Source organism: Barbatula barbatula (genome assembly GCF_947034865.1).
Source record: "Barbatula barbatula genome assembly, chromosome: 11".
Taxonomy (NCBI): Eukaryota; Metazoa; Chordata; class Actinopteri; order Cypriniformes; family Nemacheilidae; genus Barbatula; species Barbatula barbatula.
The window spans coordinates 18,356,902-18,375,896 of NC_136774.1; the positions used below are offsets into that span (position 1 = coordinate 18,356,902).

An 18,995-nucleotide genomic window follows, 5' to 3' on the forward strand; every position below is an offset into this window, starting at 1 on the left:
AGATGCTGTCATAGTCTATTACCCACATTTATGCTTACTGAGCTCTCAAAAGGCCTGATTTTGCGTAGCACATTTCTCTTACGAAAATTTGTTCCCAGAAGAACAAAAGCGCAAGTTGAGCAATAACATTATTCTGGTGCGAACTCCCAATAGACGGGGGCCATTTAAACCTGAGCGACAAAACTAGAGTCAGCATATTGATTTCCAGTATATAAACTCCATATTTGGGGAAAATTACATCGCAGAGTCAAGTTTCTTTTTGCACGGGCCTGAAATTCTCTGAATGTGAGTATTGTGAAGTTCTCAGAAAGTGCTTTTGTGTGGATTTATTCTAACATTACACAAAGTCAAGAAAAAGCGATGGTGACCCTACACAGGAGCATTACACCGCGTGATACTGTTTAAATTTCAGCGTTCAGTGGGTAACCATGTGTTCATCCATGTGGCAGAGGGTAACACGAGGCGTGTTTTTGAACAGGCTCTGTTATAGATTAGAGATCAGGGGTGATGATGCGGAACGCTTGAGGTGACTAATGATGCTGCATGAGCAGATAATGGCTGCGTTCGGCTTCATTTAACAGGGCTTTAAAATCGCTAGGAACACCAAAAAATAAGACGCCTCATGCAGGCATGTATGCCAGGTACAGCTCACACACACCAGGTACAGCTCACACACACAGACTCATACTTTACTTCAACTTTTTTCCAATTGTCTGTAACATAAGAGTACTGGGGTGATACAGTGGGACAGGTTACCATGATATATATATATATATATATACAGCCATAGAAAAAAATTAACATTTTATGACTTTACTATTTATACTGTATGTATGTGTTTAGGTGAATTAGAATTTTTGTTGAATTAGAAGAATTGTTTCATTCTGTGAACTATTTGCAATATTTATCTCAAATTAAAATTAAATATTGTTTCTATTTACAGAAAATGAACTGAAGAAAGAGGTCGAAATCACAGAAAAGATGCCAAACCTCAATTTATATGTGTTTCTTTGACATGCTGTCAGTCTTACACATTGCTGTTGGATGACTTTATGTCACTCCTGAGGTTTGATTTTGTTGAAATTCAACAGACACTGGACTGGAATGAACACAATATTGTGGAAATGGTGATTAATTGAAAATTTGGAGTGGACTCTTAATTTTTTCCTGTGGCTGGCTGTACATACCATAACTGAGTTTCACATGTACCATTTTTACCATGATGCTTCATGGTATCTGCAAATGCAACCAGCCCGTGCAAATGTGATTTTTTTAGTGTCAAGGGTTTTGAATACCATGTGTATCTGTTTGATCATAGAGTTGCAAAATAGTTTACTGTTGGATAAAAAACAGTGTCTAAAATGCCACTGCAGAAACCACGCTTTCTATCAAAAGTTTTTTGTTAGTGATCTCCTATGTGACCGACCAAATTTAAATTCAGGATGTTGTTTTCTTCACACGACTTCAGACTTCCTCTCGTTCTCTACACCCACACTTAAATGTAACTGTCCTTTCATTTGTTCAGGTCATTTTTCAGAGTGCATGTTCATAGCATTGAATTATTTCTCCTTAAATTATTTTTTTCTATCTTTACATGTGCATTTTTGTCTTCGTAATACAGTCATCTTCAGTTCTGGAAAGCTGTTTTGTCATCCTACCCCAAGGGCCATTTTTGGCATACTCTATTTCTCTATTTATTCCTACCGGTCCACTGAATTGGGCTATCACCATATATTTAGATATACTTATATACACATTGTATATCTAAATATGCACAATACACACATCTTGCCCTCACTCCCTCTCTCTCTTACATATGTGTGTATATATATATATATAATATGGCATGCTATCAATCACAAATGTCACTTGCCCCTGCAAAACTAACCTGTTATCAGTCATGTCAACATCAGACACGCACAAAAAAACAAACAAAGCCGCATAATGGAGAAATAGGAGAGAAATAAGAATAATATTCAGAGAAAGCAAGAAAAGGACAAAAGGTGGAAGTGATGTATTGAGAGAGAAAATGCAGAAAAGGGGTGTTGCTAGATGAAGCGAGATGGAGAATTGGGTCATTTGGAATGGAGAAGTGGCTGAGTTAGCACCAAACTGTGATTGTTGTTTAGTCCCCAGCTCAGGATTATCCCTGGAGAGGGACTAATTTAAACCTCTGAGAGAAGACGTCACATAGAGACCGTAGGAGAGAGTATGCCTTGTGATAAATACTGAATAACTGCACTATGCTACGTGAACATTACGTAACAGCGAAGAAAGAAACTCGCCGCTCAGTGATTTATTTTCTCATTACGAAAAAGGCACAGAGTGGGAGCAAAACGTCGTCCGCCTTTTGAATCCATGAATCAACCCTGTAATGTAAAGCCTCAGAGCAGTCTCCCGTCACCGGATTTGAGCTGCGTTCATTATAGATTAATCCGTTTTTAACTATTTATTCTGGGAACTCTGTTTTAGTTTTCTTGGTTTTGGGAGAGTGGGTGTGACCTACAGGCAAGGTCACGGTTCATGTATATAATAATAGTGGATTTAAGGTGCTCTTGCATCATTTCTTCAAAAACTTCAAGGTTTTTGCTATATGAATCACAGCTTTTACTTAACCATTTTGTGGAGATGAAGGTCATAAAAAAAACTACAAGACAAATGATAAAAGAATACTTTTAGATGAAGTATACTGTAACATCAGCACTCTTACACAGCTGTACAAGAAACTTGTACTGTGCCTTTAAATCAACTCTTTAATAACTTGACCATTTCATGTCATCCACTCTTTGGAGTTTTTCAAGATGTGGCTAAAGCATCATCAACAAACCTCTTATGATTCAGTTTGGTATGTTGTTGAAGAGTTCCGGCCAACCCACACAGTGCTTTCTGCTTTTCAGAGAGTTGCGCGTTCGGTGACTTTAAACTAGCCTGTCTCCCCCACAGCCGAAAAGAAAAGTCACGTGTCTGTTGAACTGAGGTGAGACGAGAGAACTTGGCACAGCAGAGCTCATACAGACTGTCAGAAACACAGATGAGACTGGCAGAGAGCTAATAGTACCTGTCTGTCTGTAATGAAAAAAAGAAAGAGCAAAATGGAGATGAGAATATACAGAGTCTTAAATGGGCCGCAAATGTCTGCAGAATGCCTGTTATCAGTTTGTGAAGGTGAACGATGACACGTGGAATCCTCTGAGATGAGAGATGGAAATGAAATGGTGCCGTGGGCGTAAACTAAGCAATGCACCATTTGGCTTATCTATGCAAAATTTAGCCGTCAAGATTTTTTTTCCATATTCTGCTTTTTATTATAAACCCTTGTCCAAATATTTTATCTTTAAAAGTCATGTCTTAGGTGCTCAATAAGAGAACCGTTCATTCCAGAATTCTTGGAAGCAAATCCAATTCTGATTCCATTTCAGGTACATTTTCTCCATCCTTAAGGGGAAAAAATCAGAGGAGTGAGATTGCAATAAAAGTGGAATAAGACAAGTTGATCGATTTCATCCTTTAAAATGTCAGTCCTGTTATGGCGTTTAGTAACAACTCTGTCGAGTAAATGATAAAACAAATATGTTGCGTTTGTGTACTGGTGTAATGTTTCAACATACAGAAAAAATTGTCTACAGAAAGATATCGTAGGACGAATCTAAGCGAGTCAACTCAATGAGTCAACTCAGTTCCCAATGACTTTGTATTAAATATTTAAAAAAAAAATTGAATCGACTCCAGCTTCACTAAGAATGATGCTGAAAGTAAGTGTTTAGCAGAGATGTGCAAGGTTAATTGTAAAACATCTGTCAATTTCCAGTGTATTACTGGATTCACACCAGTCCAGTTCATTTTTAAAGGTAAACATGCGGTAAAGCGGCAAAACATGGGCCGCTTCATTGGCGAAAATACAAGTGGTTCTCGTGCATTCAAAATCCTGCAATTTCCAAGGGCATGGCTCTTTGCTGCATGCGCAGCTGAAGATAAAAATATTTTATCTTTTTGTAAATGGCAGCAGCAGCCACATCGGCTTAAAAGAGGCTGCGCATTGCAATTACATCGCTCACCGCGTGAATTCAGCATATCTATGTGTGATCACAATCTATGTATGTAAATCCAAGTGAATTTTTCTGTCTCTTAGGCTCGCTCATGTCCTTGCGTTTGTGATAGCTTACTTTTACCGGTGTATCAGACAACGAATGTAATTTTTCTGTTGGGTAAAAAGAAAGAGCAATTTTACCATCACTGTTTTTGCATTTGGAACTAGCATCCTTATCAACCTGCTGTCTAACGTGTATTCTTAGGCAAAATAAACAACCGGATATGTTTAATTGATCATTTTAATTTTATTTTCAATAATCCTTCATTGTGTGGTTTTCTTATGTCAGAAAGCAAAAAAAATCATATGTAACACATTAATTCTGCGCTCTATAATTTTGTACTTTTGTATGTGCATTTCTCAATGCAGTGTGTGGATGTGTGTTATGAGTCATTCTTTAGCATTAATTCATTCTCTTTTGCTTACAGAAAGATGAATGTTCTCATATCTGTGTTACAGTTCCCCTGACATGAGTCTGGACACAAGCCACCGCACAATTACGCTAAGGTTGACCTTCATGTGACAAGGTGACCTTCAGCTCATGTCTTATAGCTTAAAAGAAACACGGAGCCTTTGCTAATTATTTTTTCAGACACTTTGCTAATTCTGCATTAGCGGCTCACAAATGAGCACTTATTGCAAAAGTCAAAACTGAAGGGTTTGGAAAATACTCTGTTCACTAGCTGTCAACTCTTTGTAGAGGTTTTTTTTTGCACAGCTGCTAAGCGTCATGCTTTTTTGTCTGCCTTTCCCTTCAGTGAATTTATCATGATTTCTTAAGGGGTGTATGGAACCTGACCGAGTTTGTTTTTGCACTTCATCAAGACATCAAGGCAAGATATATCACATCTGAGACCTAAATAAAGTAATAAATTCACACTCTATTTTCACTAGAGGAACATCCGAGCCAATTGTGAAGATGTTGAATTGTGGTTGTTTTTCATATACTCGAGTAATTTTAGATTTAAAATAATGTACATTATACTTGAAATATATTGAAGGATATATTTTTAAACTCATGGAAGCAAAGGAAAGCGGTGTAAGTGCGACTGTCAGAGAGTGAAAAATCTTTTTTACAAACTCCCCAAAGACTCCAGGGTCCTTTTTGTGCTTTTCGATACACATAAACCAATATAATTCATCTTTCACTTTCTTTGTATAAAAATATATTCTGGAAAATATGGAACAAAGTGAAACAACATGCAGTAAGACTCGGTAAGTAAGATTTCATTTGAACTATTCTTTTAAAGTGTATTGTGTGGTTTATTGCCGTCACAATAATAGACTAAAACGCTTTGCGTGAAGACTAGCTCTACATTTTGACAACAGTTAGAAAAGCTGGAATGTTATTCATGACGCAAAGCTTTTTGACGGAACTCCTGAGGAGGCAAAACTATAAAATATGAGTATGTCTCAGCGCCAACTGCTCGCGTACAAAGTCCCATGATGCTTGTTTTTGGAGCAATTGTTTCCATAGGCAGTTGGAGCAAAGCTTTGATGACTGAGGTTTTTGTAGAGTTTTTCTCTTAGAATGCAGCAGAATTTTCTTTTTGCCTTACTAAACATTTCTCTGCCTCTTTTTTCACTGGCAAACCCAACCATGAGAGGCGCAATTCGAACTGACCACTGATTCTAACACCCAGACAGAATCTGCCTTATAGACCCCTTCGGAAAATGCACGTAAGCAATGCTGATCCAACGCTGCTCTAGATTAAAAAATTACAACCAACAGAAATGAACCAAAATGTTAAATGAATGTCTTTAAGATTTTATAATTTACATTTTAAAATAAAATAAATAAAAAAGATACCGGAAGTGCTTCTGGGCCAGTGTTTACATCTTGCAAAGTGGTCTATATTAGACAGTTGTACTATATAACTTCGATCCCACTATAGTGTTTTGCTATAATTGTTTGTTAAAAGCTCATTGAAAGAACAATAGCATGCATTAAGACTATAGTGGGCAATATTTTTTGGTCAATACTTTTTAGTTTCATTTTAGTCAAGTCTTAAAGGTATGTGCCTCTACTCAAATAATATTAATAAACCCATCTTAAGAAATTTTCACTGGCGAAAGAGCATTAACCAGCCCCCTTTTTATCCTTCTGACTCTCCTCAGTACGTTTATTCTGTTTCTTGCGTCTTTTCTGTGCCTCTCTCCACCAGCACTCATTGTTCAACCGCGGCAGTATACCGCATGAGTAACGGATCTGTGAGTGCGGACCGCCAAGTGCTCGGAGAATTTAAAGACCACGTCACAGCAGAGAGTGTAGTGAGAGAGAAAAAGAGAGAGAGAGGGACACAGAACGCATGAGGATATATTGATACAAAGCGACGGAGGTTCTCCTCAGTGTGTGTGAGAGAAACCATGTGTAAAGGAGATGGAGCACTCGAACAGATGAAGATTGTCATTGGGTGAGTGTACGTGTGCGTCTGTGTGTTGGAATGCTTTTATCTTTACGTCCACTTGATAGGTTTGTGTATTACCTTGACCACCTGTTAGTGCGTGTACGCGTGCATGCAGGTACGTTTGTCAGCCAGTCACCACATGTATCTATTTCTGTTTGTACCAGTGAAGGTATGTTGTGTGTCAGGTGTGTATCCTCTTCAGTGTTACCTTGAATTTAACACATTTTTGTGCACATGTGTGTTCATGCGAGTGTGTGATGGTTTTATTCCTCGTACTGGCTCTGTGTATTTGGACTTCTGTTGAACTCTGCATATGTGCAGGAGCAATGATGTGTCTCTGTTCACTGATGTGCATGTGTGTGTGTTTGGGATTCAGCTTGACAGGATTTGTGTGCATGTGGTGTTGTATCGTATCAGCCTCACTGTGTAGAATGTGTGTTTGAAAGCATTTGAGGTTTGACTGTGTCTGACTCCTGCCACATAAAATATCGATGTGTTCTGTGCGTGCGTGTGTTACGTTGTGTGCAAACATAACTGAGGATTGTGACGTGTCATTGTGATGTAAGATGTCATTTTTAATGTAATGCTTCTTTTTGTCACATTTTATGAGAGGCAAAGTAAAATAGTTTGATTAGCAAAATAGTAAGTGTTTGTTTGGTTAAAACAGTTCTGAACTTCTTAAAGAACAAATAAAAATCATCAGTGTGTCAAATCAAAAGAAAAGAACTGACTTCTAATGAAGTCGTAATCGCACTTTTCAGTTTTTTGCTTGTTAGAGCATCTAGCTCATGATACTAGCCTCTACAAACAAACTACAGAGAAATATGTGAAAAGCAGAGGTTGAAAGTATGAATGTGTGAGACGCTGCGCACAGTGTATGAAACCCACAATATCTCGGTCCTGAGGGAGGTAGTGTAATCAAAACAGCACCGCATTACTGGTAATGAAAGATATTATCTTCAAGAAGTCTGTCACACGTCTTAATTTGTCTGGATCGGGGCTTTGGGGCATTCTTGTGTTTCAATTGTGTCACATCAAATGCGTTAGTTTACTTTGGCATAGAACAAATATCGGCGCCAAATAAATTTCTGGAAGAATTTCTTTGTAAGGTTAGCAGACTGAGCAGCAAAGTTGAGTCACAAAATCTATATTATTGTGAAATAAAGACTAAGTTCATTGCTAAGGGTGCTGGGTGTTTTCTAGATGTTTGCTTGGTAGCTCACTTCAAAATAACCAACCGCTGTAGTTATCCTGAGATGGGGGTCTTTACGGCAATAGCTTTGTCCTCCAATGTAAGTCTATGTGATTTTTTGTTGTTCTTTTATTATTATGATTTATATAATTAGTACATTTTGATTTGTTAAAAATAAAGTGGCATGTTTACAGTTAGGTTCTGTCGGTTGAACATACGGTGGTTTGTGTTTCGTGCTGAAGTTTATTACTTAAGTTTATGAGGTTTTGAAGAAACCCAGACTGGACTTTTGAGCAATATTGGTATTGATGTTAGCGACCTAAAGAAATGCAATATAATATAAATAACTATGTGTTCAGATGTGTATAAAGACCTAACATGCAGTGTTATGTTTTTTTGACGTTTGAATGAGCTATTTCTGTCTACATACACCGCTGGTCCTCTTACATGGAATTCACGATATTGTTTGTACACGGACAAACTGCTCCATAGAGCGTTTCGTAAATACGTTATCGCCTTTGGCAAAGAAGCATCCTAGTTTTGTGTCAGTCACGGTTGTGCTTCGGAAGAGGTTGGTCAGCGGTGGAGTTAGCCGTTGGTTGCATTTCCTAATCTCCTCAATAGATGCCGCTAAATTTCATACAATGGACCTTTAAACAGAGCAAATAAACAAATCGATTGTTTCTATTTGTGGTGATACAAACTAACCAAAACACTAACAAACAAATACAAATACAATAAATGAAACAAAACGTTTAAATTAAAATGTTTTAGTGTCATTCTTTAGGTTGAAACAATCTCTCTCTCTCTCTTTCTCCACAGTCTTTTCCAGCGATCCCGATGAGTGTCTCCAAACCACCTCCTCCCCACTCCCATATCCCCCCCAGCAACCCTTCCTCTCACCTCCCCTTGCCTCCCACCACCATCTCTTCCCCCTCTCCGTCACCCCCTCCCTCCGCTGCCGGGCCCCCCAGCCCTGCCTTGCCTCCTCCCTCCCCGGTAAAGATCTCCATGCAGGAGCACTTTGCCATCAACGTGTGTCCCGGTCCCATACTCCCCATTCCTCAGATCTCCGACTTCTTCCCTCGCTTCCATGACTTTCCCATCACCCCCCCTCCACCACGGGAAAAAAAGGTTCTAAAGGACAAAGACAAGGACGTCGATGCAGACGGAGAGAAAGACCGCAAGAGGGAGAGAGAGCAAGAGGAGAACGGACAGTTTGTAGACTCGGATGATGATGACAGTGAGTTTGCCTTGGCACTAGTAGTCATACGTAACCTAAGGTCTGGTGCGTTTGAACTGTTTGAATGACATATAAGGCAATCGATCACAGTTTGTTTAGTTTTTAAGTGACATTTTAGGACACATGGTGTATCAGAGGTAATTTATGTTCGAATAATGGATGATGCGGCACTCTGTTTGTGATTGACTTGCCAATCAGATTTAGAAAAATTAGACAAATTAGAAACTTGACCTGTTTTGTTGCTGCCTTCAGTGGTGCAACACTTTCATCTGAGTAAAAATATGATGCACATCACATGTAACACATACATGTGTTTAAAGCAGGATCACAATTTTAATTGCTAATTTATGTAAATATGCCCCCCCGGCAGGTTGCGTGTGCGAATCACTTGCCTAAGTAATAATTTTGCAATGCTTTTATCCAACGCATATGACAGTCTGTTTATTACAATGTCAATTCAACTGGAACGACCCAGGGTTAAGTGCTTCGCTCAAGGACACATCAATAATAGTATGGGGATCAGGCCTTGTGAGATTCGAACCTGCAACCTTTAAACGGTACACCACATAACCCGTTTTTCTGCTCGGTCACTTTCATCCTCTACTTAAGAATGTGCATCTCCATTACACAACATCCCACATATATGAATTCTTCCTAGTTTGCTATGCCTTTGATTTGTATTCACCAGTAGGCAGGCAATGAGGCGTGAGCACTTCCCTTTGGCCTGGACTTGCGCCTCACACTGTTCAGTATTGATTTCTTCGTGTGGTGTTTGCTGGATTGATGCGTGTAAGGACTGGGGTACGCGATCAGAGTGTTAAATACTTCATTAGTTTCTGTAATGGTGCATAAACACTACAGGCAATCTGTATGTGCTGAGCCCTGATTAGGTCTTAACAGGGAAGATTCCCGGCCAAGTCATTTGCGTTGTTATCGGCTGCTATTTGCTAATGTGTGTATTGAGTTATTCTTTTGTTTTTTGTCATTTTTACGCAGCATACCTGGGAACTCTGGAGTTTAACCTGCTGTTTGACCAAGAAAATAACTGCTTACACTGCACAGTCCACAAGGCCAAAGTAGGTTAACACAGACACGCACAGATACGAATACATGAGTGAATAGACGTAAATAATTAAGTCAGAATCCACCATAATTAGTCCGTAGCCTTGTGCTCTCTTTAAAATGTACTTTTCAGTCTGTCTTCTCAGAAAAATCTACCTAAAAATATTGGCGACTTGTTGGTCCAATGAAATGTGTTGTACAATGAGAATGTCCCCTCCGTCTAATTCCATCTATCTTCGAGGAGCAATATCAACTTGCAAATAATGGTTTTGCTAAGATGCGATGCAAATAGGCTATTAGATGTAAAGTAAAAGACTTGCGAGATGTCGATGTCCCATTTCCTGTTTCAATAGGAAATATGTCAACACAGGAAATTAACCTGTGTTTGTTGAAACTCATTACAACTGCTCCGCAGTAGTTTGCAAATCTCGGTTGGTGGGGCTGTGAAGTAAACTAATGTCGATTATCTAAGCATTGCTCATTTAATCATTTAGTGGGTCTCTAAAAACACAGAATATTTTTCAAAAAGAGAAATTGAGTTGAGTGAACATTTGAAGAACATATGAATATATTTGGCTTTAAACCCGCTGGAGGGACCTTAAAGGTCCATTGTGTAATTATTTGGGGTATCCATTGACAGTAATTAAATATTATTGCATAATATTATCTAATTTATTATCTATTTTTATAACCTTCAGAATGAGCTGATTTTATCAACATACACCGCAGGTCCCCTTGCATGGAATTCGTCATGTTGTGTCGTTGGTTGCTGTTTCCAGCCTCGCCACTAGTTTTCCCCGACTGGTCCTTTAAAGGGATAGTTCACCCAAAAATGAAAATCTTGCCACCATTTACACACCCTCAAGTTGTTCCAAACCTGCATAAATTACTTTGTTTTGCTGAACACAAAACAAAGAAAGACATTTTGAAGAATTTAGTAAACCAAACAGTTCTGGAATACCTTTGACTACCATTAATACCATAAATTTTTCTACAATGGTAGTCAGTGATGTCCCAGAAATGTCAGTTGCTAACATTTGTCCAAATTTCTTTATTTATGTTTAACAGAACAAAGACATTTATACAGATTTGGAACATCTTGAGGGTGAGTAAACAATGTATTTTTATTTTTGTGTGAACTATCCCTATAATCTCAAAAGTGTGTCAATGGCTCTCTAAGGATATGATCTATTAACCTTCTACCCCATCCAGACATACAGTATATGTGCATCACATGTGACATGAACTTGTGTTGTTGTGTGTTTGTTTTTGACCACAGGGACTAAAGGCCATGGACTCTAATGGTCTGGCTGATCCATACGTGAAACTCCACCTCCTGCCTGGAGCAAGCAAGGTCGTTGCATCATTCTCACACACACACACACACACACACACACACACACACACACACACACACACACACGCAACAACGCACACAGCATGGTTGAACTCTCTGCACCATCAGCACAAGTTGCTAATAATTTCCCGACACACACACACGTCAGCACGCAGGAGTGATATGCGCATACATGTCGTGCAGGGCTGCCCGTGAGCGCTGAAGCTGTGGAAAGCGTACGACTGAACTGGTAGATTTAGTGATTGGTGCTGAATTATTCTCTCTTTAAATTTCACTGCATGAAATAAATTCCGCGCTGTAATCTGTTTTTAGGCGGAGACAGGAGCAGCCGAGATTAAGCGTCCTGTTCTCCTCCTCCAGTGGTTTCAATTCATTTTTTATTTTTCCCATTTCCGCTCTCGCTCCCGTCCAAATCTCTGCCGCTATCTCTTTGTCTATCGGCACATGACCCACTTTGACCTTGGAATACCAACACAGCATCGAGTGCTGGAATTGAGGGAGGGATGGAAAAGAGAGGGAGATAGATGAGAGGGGACAGCAGCAGGTGGTTGTCATGGAAACAGCACAGATTGTTACACCGCTCACGTCAACCGGAGAGCGTATATACGAGAGAGAATTAGAAATGGGGAGAAACGTCACGTCTTGCGTGTGCTCCCACGCGCCAGCCTGGTAAATATCGACCGGGTGGGTTACAAAAGGTGTGCAAGCCAGAAGTGATTAGAGTGTGTGGTGAACGCCCACCCTCAGCCTCACACGCATACACGTGGGCGTACAGGCGGGGTTGAAGGCTCCTTTCCTGTTGTCATTCGACACACGTCACATTTACAGGTGTCTTTTATGCGGTAGGAATTATATGGCTAGATTGCGTGCAGTTTTTTTATTGAAATCCCATAAAAAGTGCAGGTAACAGATAAAGAGGCGAGGGGGATCGGGCGGATGGTGAGTGGCCCCTTCTTTTTGAAGTGCGCGTGTGTGTGTGTCATCATCACACAGCATGGAAAATGAGATATCTGAGTCACAGACACTTTTCCGAGCTGCTGCTCTGGGAATCTCACTGCCTTGGGCCAGATGGAGGAGAGAGAGAGAGGGAAAGGTGGGAAAGAGAGGAGTTAAAGATGAAATATTTAGAAGAATATGGAATAGCACTGATTTGGCAGTAGAAGAGGTAAACCAAACAGGTGAAACCGTATGCTGTTGCAAGCCAAAACCCTACGTGAGAGGAAGCAGAGGAAAGAAGTTACAGAGCTAGCGAGTGTTATTAGCAGTTTTTTGTTGATTTGATGCCATACCAGCACAAATCACTACAGGGTTTAACGCATTATTTTTCTGGCGTTAAATAATGCGGCCTATACCAGTACAATGAAAATCATGTTGCGTGCTTCATTTAAATCCTCTCCTCACATGAAGTTTGTCTGAAGAGGAAACTCCTACATATGCATATGCAAAAAGGTCAGTCGCAAATTTTCAGTACTTGTGTTCAAAAAAGACCAAAAGAGGCGTTTGCGCCGACGCAAGCTGTTAGTTAATCTGGCCCTAAGAATGAAGCTTTAACAAGTTGTACAAAATCTTTAGTAGTTTTCCTGTAGCTCAACTGGTAGAGCATGGTGGTACCACCAGCAGCAACAGCTAGGTAATGGGTTCAATCCCCAGGGTGCTCAAGAAAATGCATACAGTATTGGAGATAGACTCTTTCTATTGCGTAAAAGGGTCCTTTTAGTGGAAATGCTTTTTTTAAGAACCTTCAGCTAAGTTCTTTCTAGCAATGCCATAGAAGAACAATATCTGGTTCTCCAAAGAACTCTTACAATCTTTAAATTACAGTCTTTCTGGTTGGCCATCACTTTTAGCCACTACTCTAGTTTTCATTTAATTTACTGAAGTAGTAGTTTTAAGCTCTAAATACCATGGATTGTACAATTAATAATGTAATCATTCAGTTCCATGGCATTACCATCTGCTGTTTTGTCAATTACTGTACACTCTTGTGGTTGTTTCAGGTAACAATATGTAGCTTTTCTCCCAATGAGACCCACTAGCCGCTTTAACTGTTTTAATTAATTGTGATATGTATATTTTCCAAATGTCTGCTGCAATTACTGTGTGCTTTTCATGTGCTGAGCAACCTCAGGGGGAGAGAGAGGATAGCCAAGCTTGGCTGGTTCCAGCTTCGAATGCAGCAGTGCAGAGAGCAAAACCAAGCGAGAGAGAGAGAGAGAGAGAGAGAGAGAGATAGGGAAGATATAATGAAATATGCAGAGAAGCAACATGCTCTTCAGGCGATGAATGACGTGGACTTGCTCTGTCAGGAGAGCGAGAGCCAGAGAGAGCCTGTGGTTTGGGAGATTGTGTTTGGGTCTTCACAGCAAGAGCGTTTTTTGATTTAACACTCATTTGTTAAACAAGCTTGTGGAGGGTAATTGCCCAGTTTGGGGAGAGAGATGTGTGAGGGTATTTTACGTGTGTGTGAGTATGTAACCAAGGATAGTAACACAAGCATATTAGGGTAATTTATTTGAACATTTATGTTTTTAAGAGACGCTTTTAAGGGATATACAGTGCATTCAAACTATTCATTTTTATCAATATGTCTGTTTCCTGGAATTTAAACCCATGTATATTTTTTTCTTAACAAATAAAACCTACAATAAAAATATACTATACAGTATATTGGTGCATGATGCTCATTTTCATATAACTAGGTTTATGCACGTTTTGGGGGGCTTGAGGATTTAGGAACGCAAAACAGAAGGGGTGATGCTGAGCTGTGTGTGTGATAGAGAGAGAGTCGGGGGAAGCCTCTCATCCTCTTTTCTCCTCTGTAAAGTAGGTGAGCAGATGTCTGCTCTTCACCTGAGGGAGAAGAGATAAATGATGTTTTCACCCCTGTCCATTCTGACTGACTCTCTCTCTCTCTCTCTCTCTCTCTCTCTCTTCATCCCTCTCTTGTCTGCTCTCTGTCTATCTGTTTATGTTGTTATCTTGGTGGCTGAACCCACTGCTCATCTTCAGTTTCACTGTGTCCTTTGATACAAGTTTGGCTATTGTTTGTTGATGTGACCTAGAATCCATAATTTACTTTTTGCCACACCTGCCAATGTTAGATTAATTTATCAGCCTTAAATGAGCGATTCTTCAAGTATAAACACATTAATTTCCTAGGGGTTGGGGTTTGTTAAAGCTGACAGATTGTAGGCTTTATTGTTTTTGTTGTATGAAGGTCTTGGAATTTTGCCTTTTCTTGTTTGTCTCTCTGTGGTGCAACAGTGTTACTGTAACTCAACTAGTAGTACGTTGCAAGGATTGTGGGTTTGATTCACAAAAAACAGCTATGGGTAGTTGACAGACAATGGAGATAAATCTCTCTTGTGATATTTTATATGATAAATATTAATATTAATAATATGAAAAATGTACAGTTTGTTTTCTAAATGTAGCTGTCTCACAATAGGAAATATTCCACATACTGATTAAAATGTAGCTTGAATTTACTGTAAGTTGCCTTGTATAAGAACATAAATGTATTTCGCCTTTGTTTATAATTTGTTTGAGGATAGTAGCAATTGAAGATCTGTTTGTGGTATGGTTGCGCTCTGGGCAAACTCCACGGAGAGACCAAAGAGAGCTGCGAATCAAAGCCCCCAGGGTGGCAAAACAGATCCAACAAAATGAAATTACATTATACACAGGATACACATTTTCATTTTTCACAGTTTTATTTCCACAACATTAAACAGACACTTGATATTCAATTGTTCAAAGTATCTGACAGATAGAGAACAAGACAACATATTGTAGATAAACATACAATTTATTGCTGGACTGAAATAGAGAATAATAAGAACGATGTTAAGAGGACTAAAGGCAGAGGGCTGTCAGACAGACGGTGAAGCTTTTGATGAAGGAGGGTGTCAAGGGCAGCTTGACTTACACTTTAAAAAACGTGCTTTCACAATGCCAGAGAAGAACTATTTTCGCCTGAATATTTAAATAAAGAACAAAGAACACCCGAAAAAACTTTCTTTTTCACAAAAGCCTATTTGTAGTGAAAATTTTTAAATTTTAGATTATAAAAAAGAAAGACAATTGTTGCTTAAGAGAACCTAAATGGTTCTTCTATGACATCGCTGTGAAGAACCTTTTGTTGGAGCAATGTTTTTTTAGAGTGAATTGGACCATGTTATAATTATACAAGCCATAAGTAAGGATAATATTATTTTATATATTGAGAGCCGAAGCGATTACTTGTTTTTGTAGGCCAACCTGGAAGTCAGCACCGCAAATCCTGTGCATTTTTCCCATAGACTTTGGAAGATCGCAACAAATAATCTCTGTGATTAACAAAGGTTTATGATGTTTACACGTTTTGTCTATCCGATAATCTTTACAAATGAACACAAGATTTGTTTCTTTTTGAAGCCAAAATACAATCGCCAGAAGTAAAAAAAGAGTAAAAATTGCTGATTGATTTTTCCTAATTCTCTTCCCTTTCCTTCTTTATAAAAAAAAAAATACTATACTGTGCTAGGCTTTAATGGACTAGTTTGATGCACTTATGAATTTTGTTGCCTATGTTGTTATAATTGCTTCCAATGTTTCCTCATCTGTAAGTCGCTTTGGATAAAAGCGTCTGCTAAATGACTAAATGTAAATGTAAATGTAAATGTAAATGTAAATGTAAATGTAAATGTAAAAAGTAAACATGATGCTATGAACAGACTTAAATATGGTCGTTTGATATCAACGTCACCACCACGGACAAGTCCTTCAAATTTTATTAAAAAAGTGTTCCCTGGTAAGTACTAGGAACTGGAAGTCCTAAAATGCTAACTCGCTTCCGGGGTTTGCATACAAAATACATTCCATAATCCATAATATTCAATTGTCATGTTATGCTGTATTTAAGCTTTAACCACTTCAACACCAATCACTGCACAAATTTGCAGGAAACTAACACTATTGAGTGAAATTGCATTTTTTTCTTGAACTGCACAGAGCTGTGTTTATTTCTGTACAGATGAGATTTGGAGGTGTTGGTAACTGTATCCCATGCCCTGAGGTGGTGACATAAATGTGTAAGAGTGTTATTTTGGGGATCATCTGAGTTTAGACTGGAGTTTTGTGATTTAAGATGCACTGGGGTGCTGTGGTTTATTGGTTGATTCTCAGATTTGTAAATGCAAGGTTCTTTGACCATCAGTATTGCGCCCTTTAGCAAAGCTCTGTACGGCGTTTATTTCATTTCTATATCCACCAATCTTTTATTTTAATTTCCCTCACAGGCAAACAAACTCCGCACGAAGACTTTAAAAAACACGCTGAATCCAGTGTGGAATGAAACGCTTGTCTATCACGGCATAACTGCAGCTGATATGACCACCAAAACCCTCAGGTACCGCCTTTATTTCCCTTGATCTAGTGCACTTCATATCACACACGGTTATTTTTGGCTTACACTGTGAAACTCACCCTTAGAACATATGGCTCCCTGTTGAAAAAAACAGCATATGCTGGGTTAGGTATGTTTTGATGCTGGTTTGGCCAGCTTAACCCAGCTAGGACCAACCATGACCAGTTTAAATCAGCATCAAAATATACCAAACCAGCATATGCTGTTTCTTTTAAAAGGGTAAGGTCTGCTAACATGCCTTTTGGTGCGGACGGAGTCTCTTTGCCCGGCTTATTAATCACAGTGAGACAATAAGAACATTTGCCCTATTTGTGTTTGTGTGTTCATTTGTGGTCATCCTCCAGAGGCACATTTTTACAGAAAGCAATGAGATCTGAGACTCCTCAACAAAAACAAAATGTAATGTTTAACCAAATTATTTATGGTACTGTACCATATTTGACACCATTATTAAATGGATAGTTCACCCAAAAATGAAAATGTACTCACCCTCATACCAATCTAGACATGTATGACTGGTTTTGAGAAATGTCACAGTGGTCTTGTGTCCATATAAGTCACTGGGGGCCAATGCCAGCATTTGTCAAAATATCTTCTTCTGTGTTTCCCAGGACCCTTTTCTTGATAGGAAGAGAAATGGAAGAGCAGGGACAGCCTGATGTATATATTTTATTTTACCTACCAGCAAGGAAGACGGTCGCAAAAACGTCTTTTTGAACATTGGAGGGTTTTTGTGCTTTGTAGATAAATGTCTTAGAAGACCGAGAACCGCTCTGACCTTAAGACGGTGACTCATGTTAGCCGCGTTATTTTGTAAGAATGGCAACAATGCAGAGCACGCACTCGTAAGCTGAGCGTGGGCATGTGTATATGTGAAGAGAGAAAAGGGGGTGTGGACCACTCTGTGGTGCAATAACATAATAGCCTTTGGGTACCAAACACTCCCGGGTCTAACCTTCAGTTGTGAGGTACGCTACGATTTGAGCCTAAAAAGAGAGAGAGCAATCGAGAGGTCCAATAGAAAACCCTTCTGATGCAAAGCCAGAGATATACACCTTGCAGGAATTCTCGCAGGATGAGAATACGAGAGAGATAAAGAGAGCGGCTCGTCCTCCTTGTTCCACTTTTGCCTGACACCGTGAAAAATCAGAGTTTCATGCTGAAGGGGTTTTAGCTCAAGCCCGATTATCCTCAGCGCCGGAGACAGACCTTCAGTCAGAACGTGCTTCTGCGGCACTCTGAGAAAAGTGTAGGGTTTGTGAGATTGCTTCAAACAGAAGCGTTTCGAAAATAAAAAAAACAATTAGACGCATAAATTCTGCCGCAAGTGACGGCAGAAATGTTTCTCGTGGGGTACACACTTTGTAATCCCTGAGGATGAGTTTGATGATTTTTTTCCACTCTGTTGCGCTCTGTGACCATCATCCCGAAGAGCAGGTTGCCGGAGCCCAGGGCGTTGATGGGGTATGTCACCACGGGCAGAGTCAGCACCTTGTCACACTAGCTGTATCTGGGGTGTGACAGCTGGCCAGTCTCAAACCGACTGCAGTCACTTGCTGAGAGAAGGAGTGGGATGGATATATTAGGCACACAAATCTGCAAAGTACAACAGTCATGCAGTTGAAAGAGTAGCCGACCCAAAATAAGAATGAACTTACAATTTATCCAGATCTCTGCAGAGCAAGCGATTCTTTACTTCTCTCCGTTTACCATATTGGCCCGTATCAACAAAGACCTTTCTTTGTCACTTGCTTTTTTTACGCGGATGTCATTTTACACATGAAAACAATGACTGCCGGAGGAACATTTTCGGAAGAATACCCTTTATTAATAGTGCTACTGTGCCGGTGAAAAGCATTCGATGTCATTATGAGAGACATCAGCATAACAGATGCCACAGAAACATACAGTATGTGAAGCATATGAAGTGTGTATTAGTAATAATTTAGCCAGGAGCTAAATTGACACTTTTTGTTTAAAATTCCAGTTATTTTTGTTTTACTTCCGGGGTAAACAGTCTTTCTGTCGGACTTGTTTCAGCGAGTATTTGTTTTTTTAAAATGATGGCGTATTGGCTCATAAAAATATTTTCAGAACTGAAGCAAGTTGTCTGTTTGTTCATGGAGAGCTTTCTCCAGGGGCCTTATTGATCAAATAGTTCCCCAGCCTTTATTATTTGTATCTTCTGCAGAACGTACACAAAACATATTTTAGTTCTAATTTAAATCCATTGTATGGG

The 18,995-nt window shown here is 39.4% G+C and overlaps 1 protein-coding gene across 1 annotated transcript in view; it reads left to right on the top strand.

The window, feature by feature from the left end:
* Positions 1-6,253: 6,253 nt before the first annotated feature.
* The window catches only part of doc2g (double C2-like domains, gamma), a 36,568-nt gene continuing 23,826 nt past the window's right edge, over positions 6,254-18,995 (top strand). The window contains exons 1-5 of the mRNA XM_079467423.1: positions 6,254-6,501; positions 8,510-8,930; positions 9,927-10,006; positions 11,272-11,346; positions 16,629-16,738. Coding sequence (XP_079323549.1) covers positions 8,528-8,930; positions 9,927-10,006; positions 11,272-11,346; positions 16,629-16,738 — 668 coding nt within the window. The 5' untranslated portion in view covers positions 6,254-6,501; positions 8,510-8,527. The remainder of the gene's footprint in view (positions 6,502-8,509; positions 8,931-9,926; positions 10,007-11,271; positions 11,347-16,628; positions 16,739-18,995) is intronic.